Source organism: Natator depressus, chromosome 2 (genome assembly GCF_965152275.1).
Source record: "Natator depressus isolate rNatDep1 chromosome 2, rNatDep2.hap1, whole genome shotgun sequence".
Classification (NCBI taxonomy): Eukaryota; Metazoa; Chordata; order Testudines; family Cheloniidae; genus Natator; species Natator depressus.
In genome coordinates, this window is record NC_134235.1 from 120,918,174 (window position 1) to 120,938,149 (window position 19,976).

General features: G+C 44.1%; 2 protein-coding genes across 3 annotated transcripts in view; one reads left to right on the plus strand and one right to left on the minus strand.

Annotated features, from left to right (window-relative positions):
- Positions 1 to 2,590, minus strand: part of C2H5orf22 (chromosome 2 C5orf22 homolog) — a 31,022-nt gene extending 28,432 nt beyond the window's left edge. Inside the window, exon 1 of one of the 2 annotated variants that reach the window (XM_074944982.1) lies at positions 2,397 to 2,590. In XM_074944982.1, the coding sequence (XP_074801083.1) occupies positions 2,397 to 2,474 (78 nt within the window). In that variant the 5' untranslated portion in view covers positions 2,475 to 2,590. The remainder of the gene's footprint in view (positions 1 to 2,396) is intronic. The other variant, XM_074944983.1, reaches the window with a different exon arrangement.
- A 114-nt stretch (positions 2,591 to 2,704) lies between these two features.
- DROSHA (drosha ribonuclease III) overlaps positions 2,705 to 19,976 on the plus strand; it is a 105,182-nt gene continuing 87,910 nt past the window's right edge. Inside the window, exons 1-6 of the mRNA XM_074944984.1 lie at positions 2,705 to 2,871; positions 8,509 to 9,354; positions 12,413 to 12,505; positions 13,525 to 13,756; positions 15,522 to 15,663; positions 18,789 to 18,943. Coding sequence (XP_074801085.1) covers positions 8,516 to 9,354; positions 12,413 to 12,505; positions 13,525 to 13,756; positions 15,522 to 15,663; positions 18,789 to 18,943 — 1,461 coding nt within the window. The 5' untranslated portion in view covers positions 2,705 to 2,871; positions 8,509 to 8,515. The remainder of the gene's footprint in view (positions 2,872 to 8,508; positions 9,355 to 12,412; positions 12,506 to 13,524; positions 13,757 to 15,521; positions 15,664 to 18,788; positions 18,944 to 19,976) is intronic.

The following is a 19,976-nucleotide window of genomic DNA, read 5'->3' on the forward strand; positions in this document are numbered from 1 at the left end:
TTGATTCCCAACTGACCAGTAGCTGTCTGGCGTTGCAAGCTTCCACAGGGCTATCGCCACTCGCTTCTCAACTGTGAGGGCTGCTCTCATCTTGGTATTCATGCGCTTCAAGGCAGGGGAAAGCAAGTCACAAAGTTCCATGAAAGTGCCCTTACGCATGCGAAAGTTTCGCAGCCACTGGGAATCGTCCCAGACCTGCAACACTATGCGGTCCCACCAGTCTGTACTTGTTTCCCGAGCCCAGAATCGGCGTTCCACAGCATGAACCTGCCCCATTAGCACCATTATGCATGCATTGGCAGGGCCCATGCTTTCAGAGAAATCTGTGTCCATGTCCTGATCACTTACGTGACCGCGCTGACGTCGCCTCCTCGCCCGGTAGCGCTTTGCCAGGTTCTGGTGCTGCATATACTGCTGGATAATGCGTGTGGTGTTTAATGTGCTCCTAATTGCCAAAGTGAGCTGAGCGGCCTCCATGCTTGCCTTGGTATGGCGTCCGCACAGAAAAAAGGCGCGGAATGATTGTCTGCCGTTGCTCTGACGGAGGGAGGGGCGACTGACGACACGGCTTACAGGGTTGGCTTCACGGAGGGTTCCAATAAGAAATGGTGCACCTAAGTTATTGTTCTTATTGGAACAAGGAGGTTAGCCTGGCCTCTGATTGATACATGGCTAGATCTACCTCGCTGCACCTTCTCTGTGAGTGACTGCAGTGTGACCTAGAGGAATGAGTCCCCTAGACAGGGGAGAAGGCAAATGAGTACAAAACAAATCTGGTCTATTTCTTGTTTTGATCCACTCCATCTATCTTTTACATCTTTGGCTGGCAGCAGACGGTGCAGAAGGACTGCATGCCATCCACATCTCATGGCTGCTCGGCAGAAGACGGTGCAATAGGACTGCTAGCAATCCATATTGCCTGCCTGCTCACCATAAGACGGTTCAATAGGACTGACTGCCGGACTAAAGAGAATGACCTGGTCAAGTCACTAAAAATTTAGTCCCTGCGCCCATGTCTGCCCAGGCGCTCCTGATCGACCTCACACAGGCGACCAGGAACACCTCGGACATGACGAGGACGGCTACCAGTCGTACTGTACCGTCTGCTGCCAGAAGGCAATGGGTTGCTGCTACTGTGTAGCAATGCCGTACCGCGTCTGCCAGCACCCAGGAGACATACGGTGACGGTTACCTGAGCGGGCTCCATGCTTGCGGTGGTATGGCGTCCGCACAGGTAACTCAGGAAAAAAGGCGCGAAACGATTGTCTGCCCTTGCTTTCACGGAGGGAGGGAGGGAGGGAAGGGGGGACTGACGATATGTACCCAGAACCACCCGCGACAATGTTTCAGCCCCATCAGGCATTGGGATCTCAACCCAGAATTCCAATGGGCAGCGGAGACTGCGGGAACTGTGGGATAGCTACCCACAGTGCAACGCTCCGGAAGTCGACTCTAGCCTCGGTACTGTGGAAGCACTCCGCCGAGTTAATGCACTTAATGCACTTCTGTGGGGACACACACACTCGAATATATAAAACCGATTTCTAAAAAACCGACTTCTATAAATTCGACCTTATTCCGTAGTGTAGACATACCCTAAGGGTATATCTACAGTCCATTGTAAACCTGGGCTCAGCCTCAGGCTTGATCCCACCCGTGTCCACAAAGAAATTTGTCTAATTCAGGTCAACAAGCAATCAGGACCCAGGTCCTTATGAGCCCAAGGCTTGGTCTACAATATAGAGTTAGGTCGACGTAATGCAGCTTACATCAACCTAACTGTGTAAGCATCTACACGAAAATGTAGCTCCCAGCAATGTAACTCGCCCACTACACTGAGCGCTTAGGTCGACTTAGTTAGGTCGATACAATGCCAGCGTAGACACTGTGTTGCTTACATTGACTGTTGCTGCCTTTCAGAAGCCATCCCACAATGCCCCGCACTGACAGTTCAATCATCCGTGCAAGCCTTCCTGGCACTGACAGAAGGCGCATAACGTGGTCATGCGGAAGCGGTTTAATTACTACAAGCCCTGTTATCTTGAAGGGTGGGCGCAGCACCAGCCACAGGCTCCAGTCAGAAGGTCTGTTTGGCGGCGCAGTATGGATGTGTTAACCTGGCTGTGAGCCCGGGGCCCCGTAATCGTAAAACCAGGTTTACAACGTGCTGCAGATGCTCAAGTGGAAACCCAGAGGGTGCCCCCCCCCAGGTCCCACAGCCCGGGGTTTAGTGCAGCATAGACACAGTCTGCTTGCAGAATCAGGGTGGGAACTGGCTCCCAGAAACCAAGGACAGGGGGTGCGGGCTGGACTGTGTCTCTTCAGCGGCTCTAGCCCCAGCAGAAGTCCCGCTGCGGGTCCCAGCCAGGATCTTCCCCCCGGCCCCAGGCACTTACATCTTGGTGGTCCTCCACCACGCAGACGGGCAGCGCCGGGTAGCTCCGCAGGCGGCCCGGCTGCCCCGCGCTGCTCATGGCGGCCGCGTTGGGGCCAGCGTTCGGAGCCACGAACCCCCGGGCCCGGCAACGTTCTAGGACCCGAACGCCGGGGGCCGCGACGTTCGGCGGAGCGCTAGCGTGGGACACCCGCGCCGCGAGGGGCGGAGCAAGGGCGAGCCCACCGCCGCGGGCCAGGCTGGGGCTCCCCCGCGGGGCAGAGGGGCCGCCAGGGGGCTCGGCGCTCGCCGGTCCCTTCCCCGGCCCATTGCCCGCCCCTCGCAGTGAGCCGGCGCGGATGGTGGCGGCGGGGCTTCCGCGCGGTGTGGATGCTCCTCCCTCCCTTTTCCTGTTCCGGAGCCGGTGTCTGCCTGGCTGGTGCCCGGCCTGCGCCGCAGGTGTCCGGCTTCACGGGCTGCGAGGGGGGCTTGTGCAGGTAGGATGGATGCTCCCGCCCCCTTGCTAGGAGAGCGGGTCAGATTGAGGGAGGGAGAGCGGTCCTCCCCCTCCCCCCTTACAGCTAGGTGGGGGCTCCCTCTTCCCCAAGTCAGTCCCCCTCCCGCTCCTTTCCCAGGAACCAGTCCCCCCCTCTGTTTCCTTTTCCTTCCCGGCTGGGTGCTTTGCTCAGGATTCTGGGTAGCGTTGGAGCTGGCTAGGCTCGATTCACGTGGTCCTTTCTCCTTTTCACTGGGCCTTTTAGGGTTGAATGGAGGGGGCCCAGAAACCCGGCCAGACCCATGAGCTGGGCCTGGGATTTATGTCAGGATGCCCCCCCCCCTCCTCCTGTAGAGCTCTGGCTACGGACCTGTGTATTTCCCCCTGCCTTTTGTTTGGTGTGTGCAGCAGCTGAGTTGAGTTACAGGGTGATGGCAGGTTTCAGAGTAGCAGCCCTGTTAGTCTGTATTCGCAAAAAGAAAAGGAGTACTTGTGGCACCTTAGAGACTAACAGATTTATTAGAGCGTAAGCTTTCGTGAGCTACAGCTACTTGCATCCGATGAAGTGAGCTGTAGCTCACGAAAGCTCATGCTCTAATAAATTTGTTAGTCTCTAAGGTGCCACAAGTCCTCCTTTTCTTTTTTGGTGGATGGCAAAATCCCAAGTCATCAGAGTTTTGCCTGGCTTCAAGGTTTTTCCCGTGCATCTGGTGCATGGCTAAGGGCTTGTCCGCACTAGAAAGTTGTGATGCTTTAACAGAACTGGTATAGTCAAAACTGTATAACTCTAGTGTGGATGCCGTTATATCAGTAAAAAGATACTTATGGTGGTACAGCTGTTGTTGTATGGGAAAGGAAATAACTATACTGGTAGACTTAAAGTGGTATAGCCCCACTACTCTGGATGCAGTTATATCGGTATAAAGGTGCTTTAGTTATTCCTGTAGAGGAAAAGGAATATCTCTAGTCACTTTTTATGCAATTAAAAATATCACCCCCCTAACTGAAATAGCCCCTACCTGGTAAAACAACTTTTAAGTCTAAACAAGGTCTAAATGTGATGCTCTGCTTATACAACCCTGTCATATCTCTCAGACTGACTGTCTGATAGCCTCTTGCCACTACCCTTTCTGGCTTCAAGATCAGACATATGGCTCTGTAGGTAGGATGGAGCAAAAATAGAGAGATTACTTTCAGAGGACTTTGCTCAAACAACACGCTTCTAGATTGCTAGTATGGGGAGTTTGGGTATATCTGTGTCTAGATAGTTAAATAGCTGTCATCACCATAGTATCTGTGGGAAGAAAAGAGAGTTTATTAGAGCTTGTCTACACTACAAAATTAGGTTAACTTAATTTAGGAGTGTGGGGCACTGACAGCCATGAGCCCTGGCTCTGAAGTGACAGCCTGAGCTGTGAGCCCACTGAGGGCTAAGTTGCACAGCATGGAGCCTACCAGCGGTGAAATTGACATTCTTGTCAATTTTAGGGCTGCCTCAGGCTCAGAGTGGCAGTGCAGGGCTCAAAGCTGAAGCCATGAAACTGACAAGAATGTCAATTTCACTGGCAGTAGGTTCCCTGCCCTGAAATTGAGCACCATGCTGGCTCACAGTTGGGTTGTCACCCCAGGGTGGGGGCTCCAGCTGTGAGAGTGAGAAGAATGACAGCCAACAGGCAATGTAAGTAACTACACTGACATAAGCGCTATGCCTTATGTGGAAGGGGAGTTATTATGTTGGTATAGCAGGCCACTTACTTCGACGGAAGCAGCATTCTAGTGTAGACACTGACATAATTAGGTTGACCTAAGCTGCCTTAAGTTGACCTAACTCTATAGTGTAGACCAAGCTTGGAGTTTAAATGTGGACCCAAAATGAAGCTAAATGAAAACTGCAGCAGAGGGAACTTTGAAATGACTTGTGCATTCTATATTATTCCATAACTTTTCATTTTCAAATCCATGCTTTGTTATCTGCAAGGTGACTAAATTATGATCGTGAATCTGAGAACATTATTTCCATGAGAGATGTAAGTAGATTGAGGATTGTAATCAGAGGCAGTTGACAAATATAGTCCTTCCTTAGAATGTTTATTTCTTCTTATGTGATGATCCCTCAGCAGAAATATATTCAGTGGACTGCTCTAAGGAACTGTTGTGCTCTAAGGAATTTGTGCTCTAAATTGTCTAAGGTAAAAGTCCAGCTAGTCCATTATATAAAATTGTTGATGAAAGTCAACAGAAAATTAAAGACAGGCTGGATTAGTCCAAACAGAAAGATCTATTGCAGATGTCCCCAAACTGTGGGGGGTGCCCCCCAGGGGGGTGCGGAGGAACATTCAGGGGTACATTGCAGGGCCCAAGCCAGCCTCCACTGGGGGCAGGGAGGGAGGGAGCGAGCGCCACCCAGCCCTGCTCTGCTCCCAGCTCTGTTCTGGACCCGCCTTCAGACGCTGCTCCGCATCCAGCCCTGGCCCCTGGCTGCGGCTCCATTCGCAGCCCCGGCTCCACTTTTGGCCTCAGAACTGCACCAGGGTGTGGCCCTGCACCAGGCCCCAGCTTGGGGGGCGGACAGTGGCAGACAGGGGCACGGGGGGATGCAATGCTGGAAAGTTTGGGGACCACTGGTTTATTGATATCACCCAAGTATTGTGTTAAGATCATGATTGGTAAACAGGAAAAGTGTGAGACTGGAAAGTAGGCCTAATTGGTAAACAAAATAATGAGGGAATGAACTATTCTGCACATAACCCCTTTTGGGGGTCCTTTAAAAATGCGATTTTTGCTGGGGAGGTCATGACATGAGGTGGAAGCACATGGACTGGAAGGAATAAAAATACCATCCTGGCTACCAGGCTCACTGTCTCCAGAGACCCTGGGATCCACCACAACACCACTGGACCTTTGTTGTCCTGCTCCTGAAAGATGCTAGGATCAGATTGGGCCAGAGAGAGGGACCCAGTGACTTCACCACCTCTGCCATCTAAGTGCTGAACGGTACCTGGAATGTCAGACTTGGCTTCCTGCTGACATCATCTCCCTTGTGTCCTTTTCCTTCCCAACCTTGTTGTATTTCTCCTCTTTCCTATCTTTCTCCTTTTGCCGCTGCCTAATAATAATCCTACTTAACTGGCCAAGACTGCATCTTTTACAATGCTGCTGTGAGCCAGGACCAGAGAGGCAGCTAAAAACAGTATCCTAAACAGCCCAACACTGGTACAAATTTGCCAGGTCTCAGAGTGGCAGCTAAGATCATGTGTTGTGCCTGTTTCTCCAAGTAAGAGCCAGAAACAGAAGCTTCATTTTTAATCTTTGCTATTCTTGTGTGTGTGTTTTTAAAGATAGCAGCGTCAGACTTTTAACAACAACAGCTCCAGCTCATCTCAACTAACCTTTTCTCTTTTCCCCAAAAAGGACAGTTATTACCATCATTTATACAATCAGACAGTCTGTCAAACAGGGAGGGGGAAGGGAGGGAGATTTCCTTATAAAAACTCCCTACCATTAAAGGGAATATGGAATACTGTTAAAATGAAAGCAGTACTTAATGTTTCTTATGTCTCATGCTTTACATGTTTTTTTTCCTTCTTTTTCTGTATCTTTAATAAAAGCTTATAAAGTTTTTTTTGATGGTGGTTGTTGCCACAGAACTAGGCTTGCTGAGGGCTGTGTGATCTAAACCCCAAACCATGTTTAATTGTTGTGCAGTAATAGGGTCTCATTAATACCATTGGCTCTCTGGGCCTATTTATTCCATTGAAATTAACAGGGAATGTGATTATGCCTTGGTTATCCCTGAATTTGGCTGCAAACATGCATCCAATTTGTAGAGCATCTGGTTAGGGAAATGGCAAGTGGGGGAGTTAATGCTTACTTTTAAAATCATTGCGTGTTTTATTTGTTTCTTCATCCTTCATGGGTCGCTTGTTTTCTTAGATTGTGAGTTCTTTGGATGAAAGGATTGTGTAAGTTTGGAAATTGCCAGGTGTATTGTGGACACCGACATAGCTCCAATAATAATAATAATTGAAGTATTGCACCTCAGTCATGTTAAATAACAGGGCTGAAGCTCTGGACAAATCAAGGCTTCAGCCTGGTTTCTCAGTTAGGTCTGATCAAGCCTTCACCTGATTGTGAAATGTCGATATGGTCCAGAGTACCTTGCAGACTGGCACCACCAATTAGATTAGAAGACAAGAAGGTTGGAAGCAGGTTCCCAAATATGGTTATATTTGTAGGGTAGACAAAGCCTTTATGATTCAAGGAAGACTTTATATCTTTGACACAAGTCGTTTAGTTTTTATATGCTCCCTTATATGAAATTACCCCAATTATATTTTAAGATGCTGGTGGGTGGTGGTCAATGTTTTGTCTGTGTTTTAGAGGAACACTGTCAAGTTGAACATCACGTTTAACCCCCCCTCCCCCATAAACCTCCTTATGTTACCCCTTAGAATATCAAGATTGAAATAATTTTAAACATTGAATTTATTTGTACGATTTATGTATTTCACTTTTTCCTTTTTTCTCACATTGAACAATGGTGTTTGACTAGTCACTTTCACTGTCTGGTTCTCATATATTAATACAATTCTGCAAATTTTGCTTGCAACCACCGCAGGGGGGAAAATCTTTATGATCTAAGGCACTCACTGATTCTGCAAAAGACTTATGCACGTGCTTAACTTCATACACTGTGAGTAGTCCCATTGACTTGAATGGGATTGCCTACAGTGTATAAAGTTTAGTATATTACAGTATAAACCTTTTCAGGATTGGGGCCAAAATAGGGAGCATAAACTGCCATTGTCTCTGCATTTGACTGATAATAGGGTAGGTAGGATTTGATATAATAGGAAAAGTTGGTGAAACCCTTATGCTCAAGGTTTAAAATTGTATGAGAGGCCACCTCTTGTGCACCTTTATAGGATGGCTGTTGAAGAAGTCGAAATTCATGGATTCTGTGATTTTGTTTTTTTTAATAAAAGTTAATTAATTTTGGTGTTTGAAGGCTCTGCATCATAGTGTCTGGTAAACAGATATATGAACAGGTGTATGAATGATCTGGTAAACATTTGTCAAACTTTGGCCCTGCTCAGGCAGTGTACTACCAGACCATATTACTGGATTAGGGATTTAGGAGAGTTTTTTATGGAAATAATAACCAATATGCAGCTATTGGAATGCAGAGGATCAGTGAGAGCCAGTGACAGATTGCTCCTGTCTCCATTGAGAGGAATAACAAAACTGTTGAGTTCAGTGGTTCAGGATTGGGCCCATACCACCTGATACAAATTTGTTCTTAGATCCACCATTGGGTATTGTTTGATTTACTGATGTACTGTTTTCTAATTGACACCCGAGGACGCCAGGCTATATATAAAGAGAGCAGACTCTTGTAGACAATATCTGCTGTCCAGCTCTTGGAAGAGATTGTTTTGCCCTTGAGTTGAACAGAACTGGGTACAAGCAGCAAGGGGTGCCTTGACATTTCAGTGTGGGCTGGAACTTGATATTCAAGAAGTTATCTTTGTTACAGAATGAGACTTAAAAAGGGTGGCAAACAATTAGCTCTCAACCACCCCCCACCCCCGAGACTCATGTGGCATTATATATTTTATATCTTCTTTTCCTTTGAAAGGTGAAAGATGTCTTTCCATTCTGGACGAGGATGCCCACGGGGTCGAGGAGGACCTGGAGTAAGAACGTCAGCACAAACCTTCAGACCTCAGAACCTGAGACAGCTTCACCCTCAGCAGCCTTCAGTGCAGTACCAATATGACCAACAAGTAGCTCCTCCGACTACCTACTCAAGCCCTCCAGCCACAGGCTATGTGCCTCCTAGACCAGATTTTATACCGTATCCGTCCCTGGTACCTCCTTCAACTCAGAGTCCAATCAGCCAGTGTCCCATGAGGCCACCTTTTCCAAACCATCAAGTAAGGCAGAGTTTTCCAGTCCCTCCTTGTTTCCCTCCTGCTCCTCCACCAGTCCCAAATCCCAGTAATTCCCCAGTACCAGGGGCCCCTACTGGACAAAACACTTTTCCCTATATGATGCCACCTCCTGCAATGCCTCATCCTCCACCACCGCCGGTGATGCCACAGCAAGTTAATTATCAACCTGTCTACTCTACGGGCTATTCGCAGCAGTCTTTCCCACCTCCTAATTTTAATAGTTATCAACAGAACTCAAATTCCTTTCAGAGCAGCAGCAGCAGCAGTCATTTTCGGCACGCAAGCCAATATCAGGTAGAAAAGGCCCAAAGTGAACGAAGGTCTCCAGAGAGGAGTAAGCACTACGATGAGCACCGGCACCGCGAACATAGTCACATGCACGGGGACAGACACCGGCCCAGTAACCATGGGGATCGACGGGGGGATCGAGGCAGGAGTCCTGACAGGAGAAGGCAAGAAAGCAGTCGGCACAGGTCAGATTATGACAAAGGAAGGACTCCACCTCGCCACAGAAGTTATGAACGAAGCAGGTAAATCAATGATCTGTGAATTTAAGGGGGGCTCAAACTGTTGCCTGGAGTGGGAGAATGTTTTGGTTTGGGAATAGCACTTTAGTGCCGATGCAGGCAGAGACGACTACTTAGAGTCACCAACAGCTCTGCTCCAGCACCCGGCTGTTGTGGTGTGCTGGGCTCGCGCACACAAGCTCTGATCCACTTGGATTTTCTTTAGCTGCTCCAGGTCCTCGTGCAGTTTGTTGTCCTGCCCGTTGACCAGCACCTGGCTATATTTGCTGTCCTTAATGTCCTTCTGCCTGTTGAAGAATCATTCAGGGCTCTTGTACTGTTGAGGTTCTGCATGATGGTGATGACGTGCACTTCATCCTCCGTCAGTTCTCCAGATCTCTTGGTCAGGTCAATATCTGCTTTTCTCTGCACCATGTGAGCACAGCACTGGCCCACACCCTTGGTGGTGGTGATGGTGGTTTTCTACTCCCCGTCGTTGGTGTTGGGCACTCAGTGGATGTGATGGAATTTCTCGGTGATCACAAGAGACATGGTGGCTGGCTACTTCACACTCAGGGAGAGTTTCTGCCTGGAGTAGGGGATGCTCTGTGTTGATTATTACGAACTTGTGTATAGAGCCAGCATAGGGTTAGGTGCTTTACAGGCTCTTAGGAAGGCAAGGTCCATGCCCCAAGAACTTGGAATCTAAGGCTGTGAGCCTGCAAAGAGAACTGTGTATGCCAATCCTTGCTCTCACTTAGAACCTCACTAATATCAATGGGGACAGAATCATTGACTTCTTTGGGACTCCTGATGGGCCTAAGGATCTGCCTGTGTGGTTCTGTGCAGGTTCAAGACCCAATTATCCAATATGTAAACTCAGGAAGGGGTGGGACAGGACTTAACTTAAGGAGTGTGAATGAACAGAGGAGTTACAACTTGTGTTGTCATTTTAGTTCGACTTTCACTGAGCTTTGTGTCTGATGTATGGATTAGATGTCTAACTTCAGGCATTTATTTTTAAAAATTTGAGATTTTATCTTAAGTTTAACCCTTCTCTGCAATAGCATAGGCTTCTTGAGAGAAGTGTGTTTTATTGAGGAACTTGGCGAAGGAAAGGAGTTTTAAAAAATGGAACAATCATTTAAAAATCTCATGTATCGGTCAAAGAGAGCAAAATGTGATCAACATTCCAGCATCGTGAAAAGAAAGGGTTATGGAATATTGTGCATGTTGTAGGTGACTTAAGTATTCACTACATAATTCCACAAACTAGATTTCAAATTTAAAAGTTCAGTTTTACTCAAAAGCAGCTATGTTAAAATGGCAACTTTTTGCCCATAGATTCACAGATTTTTAAGGCCACTGAAATCTGGTTTCCCTGTATTTTTGGTGTCATATCTGTTCACTTTTTAATGATAAAAAAGATTTTTCTGCTTTGATTTGTTTTGATCCACTGCTCACCAACAAATCAGATGGCATTGGCCTTGCTCTGGAGACCATACACTCTAAATTTAGACAAAACACAACAAGGAAAGATGAAGAAAGGGGGTCAGTGTGCAAAAGGGGTAGATAGTATGTGTTGAATTTCTTTGGCTATGCGTACTTCATAAGGTTACAAGACTTTTTTGTGTGCATGTGTATAAAAATATGTGTGTGTGTGTGTGTGTGTGTATGTTAATAACTTTGATTCAAATTCCTATTATCCCTGCAGAGCCAACCCAGCTATGATAGCAGACATCTATCTATTCCTTCTTGTGCATCAACATGATTATTTACTAACTTTCAGTCAGTTACGTCTGTACAATCTGACTGACAGCAGTGAGTTAACATCTGTGTCACTGATGGCCAAATTGGGCCTGCAAGAACTTTTTTCCTGATGGTGATGTGTGAGGAGGAAGGAGCCCAGGCTGAGCTTACAGGAGTAGCAGTTGAGGGGAAATATATTTTTATTCATAAATGGAATACATTTGATGTGGAAATCATTGAGAAACAATAACCATGGAATCCCATGATTTAAATTTTACAGCTATTTAGCTAAACTTCAGCCTTTTGATGCCCTGAACCTTGAAATACAATCTCCAAACTTGCCCTGGGAAGCCTTAAGATCTCTGGTTTCTTCTAAGAATTGCCCCCAAGAAATTGTTTTTAAATGTTGTAACAACTGTGGCTTAGATATAGGTTGTATAATGGCAACCACAATGTAGGAATTGTGACAATAACTGGTTCATGGTTGGGGATGGTCTGAGAAGTATCCGTGTAAACCGCATTGCTCAGTACAACAGAAAACAACTGCAGGAGCTTTCTTCTGGATCTGATTTTTTTTTACTTCAACTGAACATTTCTTTAAAAAAACATCTTGGAGAAACAAAATAATATTTTAGAATTCTAAGCTGTCATGCAGATACAGTGCTTGTAAAAAGTGCCAGTTTATGCTAGTGAGTGAAGGCCACTAACTACAGAACATCGGGAGTGGTGGTGTTTAGGGCTGCTTGTGCCTGTAGATTTACTCATGTATAAGTGTTCACAGGATGGGGGTCATCGTCATTAGGCTGTGGAGACATCTCTTTTTTTTTGGTTGGCTATCTTAGTTTATTTTTATGCACTTCTGAGGTGGCTATGAAGGTCAGAGGGCTTGTATGTGTAATGTATTTGAATTATTGCTGTGATTCTGAAGTTATTGTGTGTTGAATAGTTTCTTGCTCAGTCTCTAAGTGAAAGAGAATGGTAGCAGATGGAGTAAGCAGGCCTTCCATTTATAACAGAAGAATGACAGGCAGAATGGGAGTGACTCTGATGGTATACTATATTGGCTGTCTATACTGAGTATAAATTAATAGGATATTAAGATAGCTGTCCTTATGATGAAAGCAGGGAAGGTGGAGGGGACTGTCTGTCATAAATTTCTTGAGGAATAGATTGTCACCACAAAGCTTCCAGGTTTTGTGGAATCTAACCGTTGGAACCCACAACTTACAACAGTGCTGACAATTGACTTAAAACTGGTTCCATGCTGTTTCAGGAACAGTGTTTACAAAATTCAGGATTTCCTGTTTAACCTGTTTGTTTTAAATTCTTAAAGGGAACGGGAGAGGGAAAGACATAGGCATCGTGATAGCCGAAGATCGCCATCTTCAGAGAGGTCCTACAGAAAAGATTACAAAAGAACAGGGAGGTAAGACGGGATATTTGATCTTGAAACTCTTATCAGGCTGTGCATGTCTACGTGTACATATATCTGCCTGAGGACGAGCAAGATTCAGTCCTGGCCTGGTAACAGCTTTTCATTATATGAAAATGTCATGACTTTAAAGTTTGATATCTTGAGGCCCTACAAAGCTAGAAACAGAAAAATTATACCAATGGACTGTGGACTTCCCTGCTGCACAGTGGAAGCTCCTTAGCACCAAGTGCTAGCCTATAAGGTACCCAGATCACCGAATTTAAAATCATGACATCGTTCTGTGTAGGATAACTGTTTTAGGTCATTTTAGAGGTCTTTATGGCTTTGTCTGAGCTCTATATCACTGGCCTCATGATAGCTTTATTGGTTTTATGGGTGGAGGGATACAAAAAATAGTCCCAATAATTTTTTGAAAACTTCCTAAAACACTACCAAGAAAGTTTTCACGTAACAGAGTGAATAGGGAATATATGATAATCTGATGTGGTGGAAAAGGGTTCTGTCTATGTGAATAATATGACCGTTCTATACTCATGCTGATAAAATTTTGATGCCAGTCTTCCCTTCTTTTAAAAAAACAAAAGTGTTTACTTTTTCAGAGTATTGCTGATTTGCTTCAAACCTTTAAAACAAAACAAAACAAACCTTTAAAACAAAACAAAACCCCTCCAAATCTCATTCAGTGTGAAAACAAGCATTTTAGGCTAAAATGAGGTTTTTTTGAGAGTTACAATGTGGTCAAAAATAGGCCTTAAAATTCTAAAGGGCTTTCAGTCTTAATTCCAGAGTTGCTGCTAAGTGACTCCATATATTAGATTTGTAGCAAAAGCTAATATTTACTGTTGAAAGTTAATCCCTTAAAATAAGGAAATACCAAGTGAACTCTGCTACAAGTCATATGGCAAAATGACCTATTGATTTGAAGTAAACTATTCATTTTGTATTATAACTATATCAATATTAAAAGAAACAAACTTGTGATTGCTTTTCTTTCTTTGCTCCCATTGAAGCCGATCCCCCAGCCGGGAGAGAAAGAGACCTCGATGGGAGGAGGAGAGAGAGAGGTGGTCAGAGAATCAGAGTGCCAGTAAAGAGAAGAATTACACGGCTATTAAAGACAAAGAGCCAGAGGAGATCATTTCTGAAAAAAATGAAGAGGAAGAGGAAGAATTGCTCAAGCCTGTATGGGTTCGTTGTACCCATTCAGAAAGTTACTATTCAAATGACCCTATGGATCAAGTGGTACGTCTATGAAGATCCCTCAGTTACTATGTACTGTCCTTCTATACAATGATTACTACAAGCATTTTAACAGCTTTACATTTTTGTTTTATCCAGTGCTTAATGCTCCCTAATTTTCTTTTCCCTCCAGTTTTCTTTTCATCACCCGTCCGATATTTGTATTTCGGTAATGTAATCCGCAGATGCAGATATCCGCATATCATGTTTGCGGATAGCGGATGGATGCAGATCCAGATTTTATATCTAGAGGCCTGCAAATCTGTGGACCATGTTTGCAGATCACGGATCAGATGCAGATTTTGTATCTGCACAGGGCTCTACCAATAATGACAGTGTACAATTGAATGCAGTTCTCTATCATCAGGATCAGCTGGTGAAAGGATGCCTTTATATATGTCCTAGTGATTTTATACAAAGTTCCCATGCTACACTGGACCATTTCTAGGAAATGATTTTTGTCTTGTTGATTTTTTCATTTGTTCATTCTGGAATGATGAAACCACACCATATTTTAAGACATTAATATTGCAAAGCCTCTGTTGCAGGGCAAGTGTACCCTGTCAGGGGAACTGTTCTGGATGCAGGGCAGGATGGCCTAATAGTCGAAGTCGATGGGGCAGCCCTTTGGTGCAGGCCAGGGCGGTATGGCCTCGGAGCTGAAGTCAATAGGACTGCTTATCTAAGTGGGGCAGTATGGCCTGGTGGCCAGGCAGGGGGTGGCTTACCACCCAGGGGTGGGTTGGTGCTGGGTTAGGGAGACCCAGGCCCTCCCTATTTCACCAGCCCAGGGCCCTATCAGCAGCGAGTGTATTCACCACTGAGTCAGTGGGGATCCGTTCAAAACACACTGGCTCTGTTCCCGGTTCCACAACCAGATCAATGTCTAGTTCCCCTGGGCTACTTCCTACCCTGTCTTCCTATGCTGTAGTCCACAGGTCCTCTGGATCTCTAGGGTCATTGGCCGGCAAAATTCCTGCGACTCCTTTCCCTGGTGGGCTTCCGTGGATAGCCAGGTCTTTGCCTGGGTCTCAGCGCGTCTGGCCCCTGTGGTCTGGCCTCTGGTAGATCATGAGCAGGAGCCTGCAACACATTCTTTACTCCTGGGGGAATTCTGCACCACTGGGCATACACAGAATTTATGTCCCCTGCAGATTTCTTTGCTTCCTCACAGAAAAATGATGTTCTGATGGGGAAGCAAAGGGAAGCCACAACAGTGGTCATGTGACTCTCCCCAGCAGTATGCTTTGGGGGCCCAGGGCAGCTGGCAAAGAGGTAAATCACTGTGGGGCAGGAGGTGGGACTGGGGAAGACCCGGGTGGTGGCTCCTACCCTGCACCAGGCTCAGCTGCTAGTCCCGGCTGCAGGAAGCTCTGCAAACTCCCACCTCTGTGCGACCAGTGGCCTGTGCTCCCCAATGCTATGCTGGAGCCTCCACATTTATTTGACAAATAAAATTTTCAGAATTTTGTAGAATTTTAAAATATTGTATGCAGAATTTTTATTTTTTTGACACATAATTTTTAATTTTTTTGGTGCAGAATGCCCTCAGGAGTAGTCCTCAGTGGTCAGCCCAGACTGAGCTGGGCTGCTCCCTATTATACTGTGGTCCCAGTTGGGGCATGCCCAGCAGGGGCGAGGGGGCATGGCTTCCACAGCCCACAGTATGGGGTTAACCCCTTCCTGTCCAGTGCGGGGCAGGTACACCCCACTCACAGCATCCTTTAATTTTCTGTTTGTTTTGTTTTTGGTTTGTTGTCATTATCAGGGGGACTCCACGGTGGTTGGAACAAGTCGGCTCCGAGATTTGTATGAAAGGTTCGAGGAGGAGTTAGGAAAGCGACAAGCAAAAGCCAAAGCAGCCCGGCCACCATGGGAGCCACCAAAGACCAAACTCGATGAGGATTTAGGTAAATGCCACGTTGGCGAAGACCTGAAACCGAGTAATGAACAGTGACTACATTCTTTATATCAGTTTGTGTGTTCATTTGTATGAATATATGCCGGGTGGTGGTTTCAAAAGCGCTCAGCATCAGCCTAACTGTCCTCCCATTGAAATCAGTACGAGTCTTACCATTGCCTTCGGTGGGAGTGGAATTAGGTCAACACTGAGTGCTTTTGAAAATCTCACCCTTTGTGTATTAGGCATTATCTTTAAAGTGTCAAAATGCAGGCTGTTGTGGCAGCTGAAAATAAGATTATTGCTAAAGTACAATTGAAAGATGATTGAAGAAGTGGCCATATGCATTTTAAACATATACTGTTTTACTGTGGCTCTCTATTGAACATGAAGTAAAAAACTTGCTAATTAGCACGTCGTTAATCTGCATTAAATATTGTTGGTCACTCCCCAGCTCCGGGCAAAGATTTAGTAGCAGAATGCTATAATTAGTCTCCTAATGCTCAGAAGTCAATTCTTTTTGTAAAAAAATATATTTGCTCTTTGTCTTTCTCGCACCCAATAACATGTTAGGCAAATCACAAATCAAATGCGACCTGGTCTCTGCTCTGAAGAGCTCACAGTCTAATTTTAAGAACGATACAATGTGATGCTCTCTCAAACCGGTAGAAAGGGAAGACAAGGGGAACAATCATAAATTCGCATGGTGGCTAAGGCTGGTTATGGTCCTGATCCTATGTGATGGTGAGAGTTGCTGCACTCCCATTGTGGATCAGGGTCTCGCTACACATCTTCATGGTTTCATTATGTTCAGAAGTACTGGGTTTCGAAATGCATTTTTACTTGCATAGTGATGGTTCATAGGCTGAGAATTTTGTATATTTGCTAAAATATTAAATGTCATAACTAGAACTTAAATGATAAAGGTAAAGATAAATGAGCCCAAGTACATACTTGTGGTGTTATCATTTTTGCATTTATTTACTTGGGACCCTGTCCTCCTCCCCTTGCAGTCTTTGCATTTACTTCAGTGGGAGCACTGTTGGGCCCTTGCTTATTATTTATCAAACTTCAGTGAGTCACATGTCTCTCAGTTCTTGGTGTTAATTCGTGACGTTCACTAATATCAAGGTAATTTGAGGTTAAGTTTTTTATTCAAGTTTTACATCTATGATCTAACACCTGAGATGCTCAAAACTAAGCCTAGTCATGTATGTATCTTTATTTTTTCATCTTATTTTGCCATAAATGTAGCGTAATATAATCAATGAGATATTAGCAAAGTAAAATGACACCCCAGAGGGAGAAAGAAATAGATAATACATTTTTTAAATTAAAAATATGTAAGTATTCTAAACATAGTAACTGTACTTTTTGGTCTGTGCCGTATATACAGGGTGAAATTCACCCAAGAGTGGAGGGCCCATTGAAAAGCCTGCACACCTTTAGCCCCTGTGGGAGAACAGTTTCATGCAGAGGAGTCTGCCTTCCCTGGGCACCATGGACGGTGCTGTTGCCAGTGAGGAGGGGGACAGGCTACTAAATTCATCCTTCTTGTATGCAGTCAGTTGCCTAGCGGGCACAGAAAGGCTCTCACCACTTTTTCAGTCTGCAGCCTGAATAAATTAGCCTTGCAGCCATGGGGGTTAAATGTTTGCACTCTCTCGTGGTGTCAGCATGAACCTTACCCACAGCCTGATTCATACGTAGGCTTGGCAGAATTAAGTTTTTATTCTTTTACTATTTTGATGGCTCATATTGATGTTTGTTTTTAAGCATTTTTTGACATTTTTATCCATTTAATTTTTTCACACTTGCACAAAACTATGGGTCTTAAGCATTAATTTTTATTTTTAGTGATTTCAATTTTTACAGTTGTGGAAAATAATGGGAGAGGACAGATAATTATTTATTGACTGTAGATGTTGAGCTTCAAAATGTTAAAGCTTTGTAGCCATCAAAGCACAAATTGTCAATGTCACATGTCAAAATATATTACCTTAAATCAAACTCTGATAAGTCCTCATGCAGCATTTTTCTTCCCTTGCCTATTGGTAAATTTTGATTATTATAAATAGAAATATTTTTTGTCGATTTGTATGTGCATGGTGAAATCAATATTTACCAACATTTACAGATAAAAGTCTAATCCTTTAAAGCCTACTTATATGGGGTTTGGCAGGAGGTGTTAAATTTCCACTACAGAAAACGGCTCCCCTCTGCTTCGGTTACTGCATATAATGTCATTTTGGGGGGGAAACATCTCCTTCAGAGAACTAGAGCAAAAAGAAGGAAAAAGTAAGAGTTCCTGTAATAGTCCTAGAAATTTCAGAGGAATTAAGTTTAGCTTTCCCTTCAGGTAAAGTTTATTTATTTTTATTTTTTTTAAGTGACTAAGGTACTTTCTGATAAACTCCTAAACAATCTCCAGCTTGTGAAAAGCTAATTCCGTTCCATGAAATGCTAGAGCTCTTCATGGACAGCTTGAATTCTGAACTATTCTGTAGTCTCCAGTTTGCCAATTTAACCGTACAGGTCCTGGAACATTGCTTTTTTGCATACACCCTTTTCAGAGTGTGAAAAAAAAGGAATTGGTTAATGGTTATCTACAAAAATAATTAAATATGTGCAATGCTATTACCATAACTCATGTCAAGCTGAAACAACTTTAAAAAAAACAAGCTCTCTTTCGTTGATCCTCTGTGTGCATGGTCATGAATGTAGATGCAATGTACATGTTTTTTTGTTTTGTTTTTTTTAGATTTTACTTGTGTGGATTATAAATTCATAGTCCTCTTCCTTGCAGTCTTTTAGCTTCAAACAATTGTGTTTGGGAGCATAGAAATTGCTCTTCTGAAATTGAATAATGGTCAGCTGGTCAGATCATTCCACTTGTGTGTGCAAACAAATTCAGTTAATGCAACTTTCAATAACCTTAGTATTTGCTGTCACTCTTTAAATTAAAACTCAATTGCTGTCCTAGGATTCATAAGAGCCACTCTGAATTTTATATAAGTCTTTGATAATTTCAAGATCTATATGATGTTTGCTTGGATATTAGAAAATTCCTTGCTGTTTTGGAAAAGAATGAATGGAGGTTCTTTTCAACTAACCTTATTTTTACTTTTGAACCAGAGAGCTCCAGTGAGTCCGACTGTGACTCGGATGACAATAGCACCTGTTCTAGCAGTTCAGATTCTGAAGTGTTTGACGTTATTGCGGAAATTAAGCGTAAAAAAGCTCACCCTGATCGTCTTCATGAGGAGCTCTGGTACAATGACCCCGGACAGGTATTGTGTGCAAAACATTCACTGTGTATCTAAAAGGTTTGTTCTGGGAGCCATACAAATCTACAGCTGAGATTTGTTACAGAATATACTAGATGACAGCTGTTGTCTCCTGTCCAAATTGAATTTTTTTTCATCCTTTCTAGATTATATTTTATTGTTGTTCAGTGCACGTCGCTTTCAATTTCAGGAGTTCAGTTAAAACCCTTGAACCCTGGAGATTCTTCACCCTGAATCATATTTGATTGTATCTGTAAACTCTGCATTGCCAGTAATGTAATGGTTCAATCTATTCTGTTAGCCTAGCAGTAGAGGCACAAAGATAAATGCTGGGATGAGGGAGAGAGAGGTTGTAGATCTGCTTTACAAATGATTCACCTAAAAGGTCTTACTGTATAATGATAAATAATTTCTTAAATATGCTGTTAATGCTCCTAATTTCTTGTCTAATGGTTCTGCTGTAATTGCATGCAGATTATAGTCCTCGTTAAATGTTATTGGTGAGCTCATGAAATGTTGTTTGAATATATATGTTACACAGAGATCAGGCAGTGCTTTGCAAATTTGCCATCTCCATCTTTCTTTTTTAACTCTTTTATGGTCCCTTCTAACTCTTTGTCAAATGGCACCCCCCGTAAACCTGTTTTTCTGGCATTTTATTTGAGGCATGAAACTAGAAGGCCACAAATTATAATGGCAAAAGATATTGCAATGCACATTGCTGCTGTGATAATTCAAAGGTCTGTCGACGCTTCCATTATGAGCTCTTATTTATGCTCCTAGGGTTTAAAAAAAAAAACAAAAACTCCCCCACAACCCAAAATTATAAAACTATTGAGATATTTAACTTTGAAAATTGTGTTGTATGAGTTGTGTTTGAAAAGCCAAGTTTTTCAAACAAATATAATAGAATCCTCAGTATAAAATGTTTGCCAAATAGAGAGAGGTGAAGGGCCACGAAGTGAACAGTATCAGAAATGCCTGGTTATTTCCACGAATTTACCTTGAGTTGCTGCTTCTTCCTAAGGGACATCTG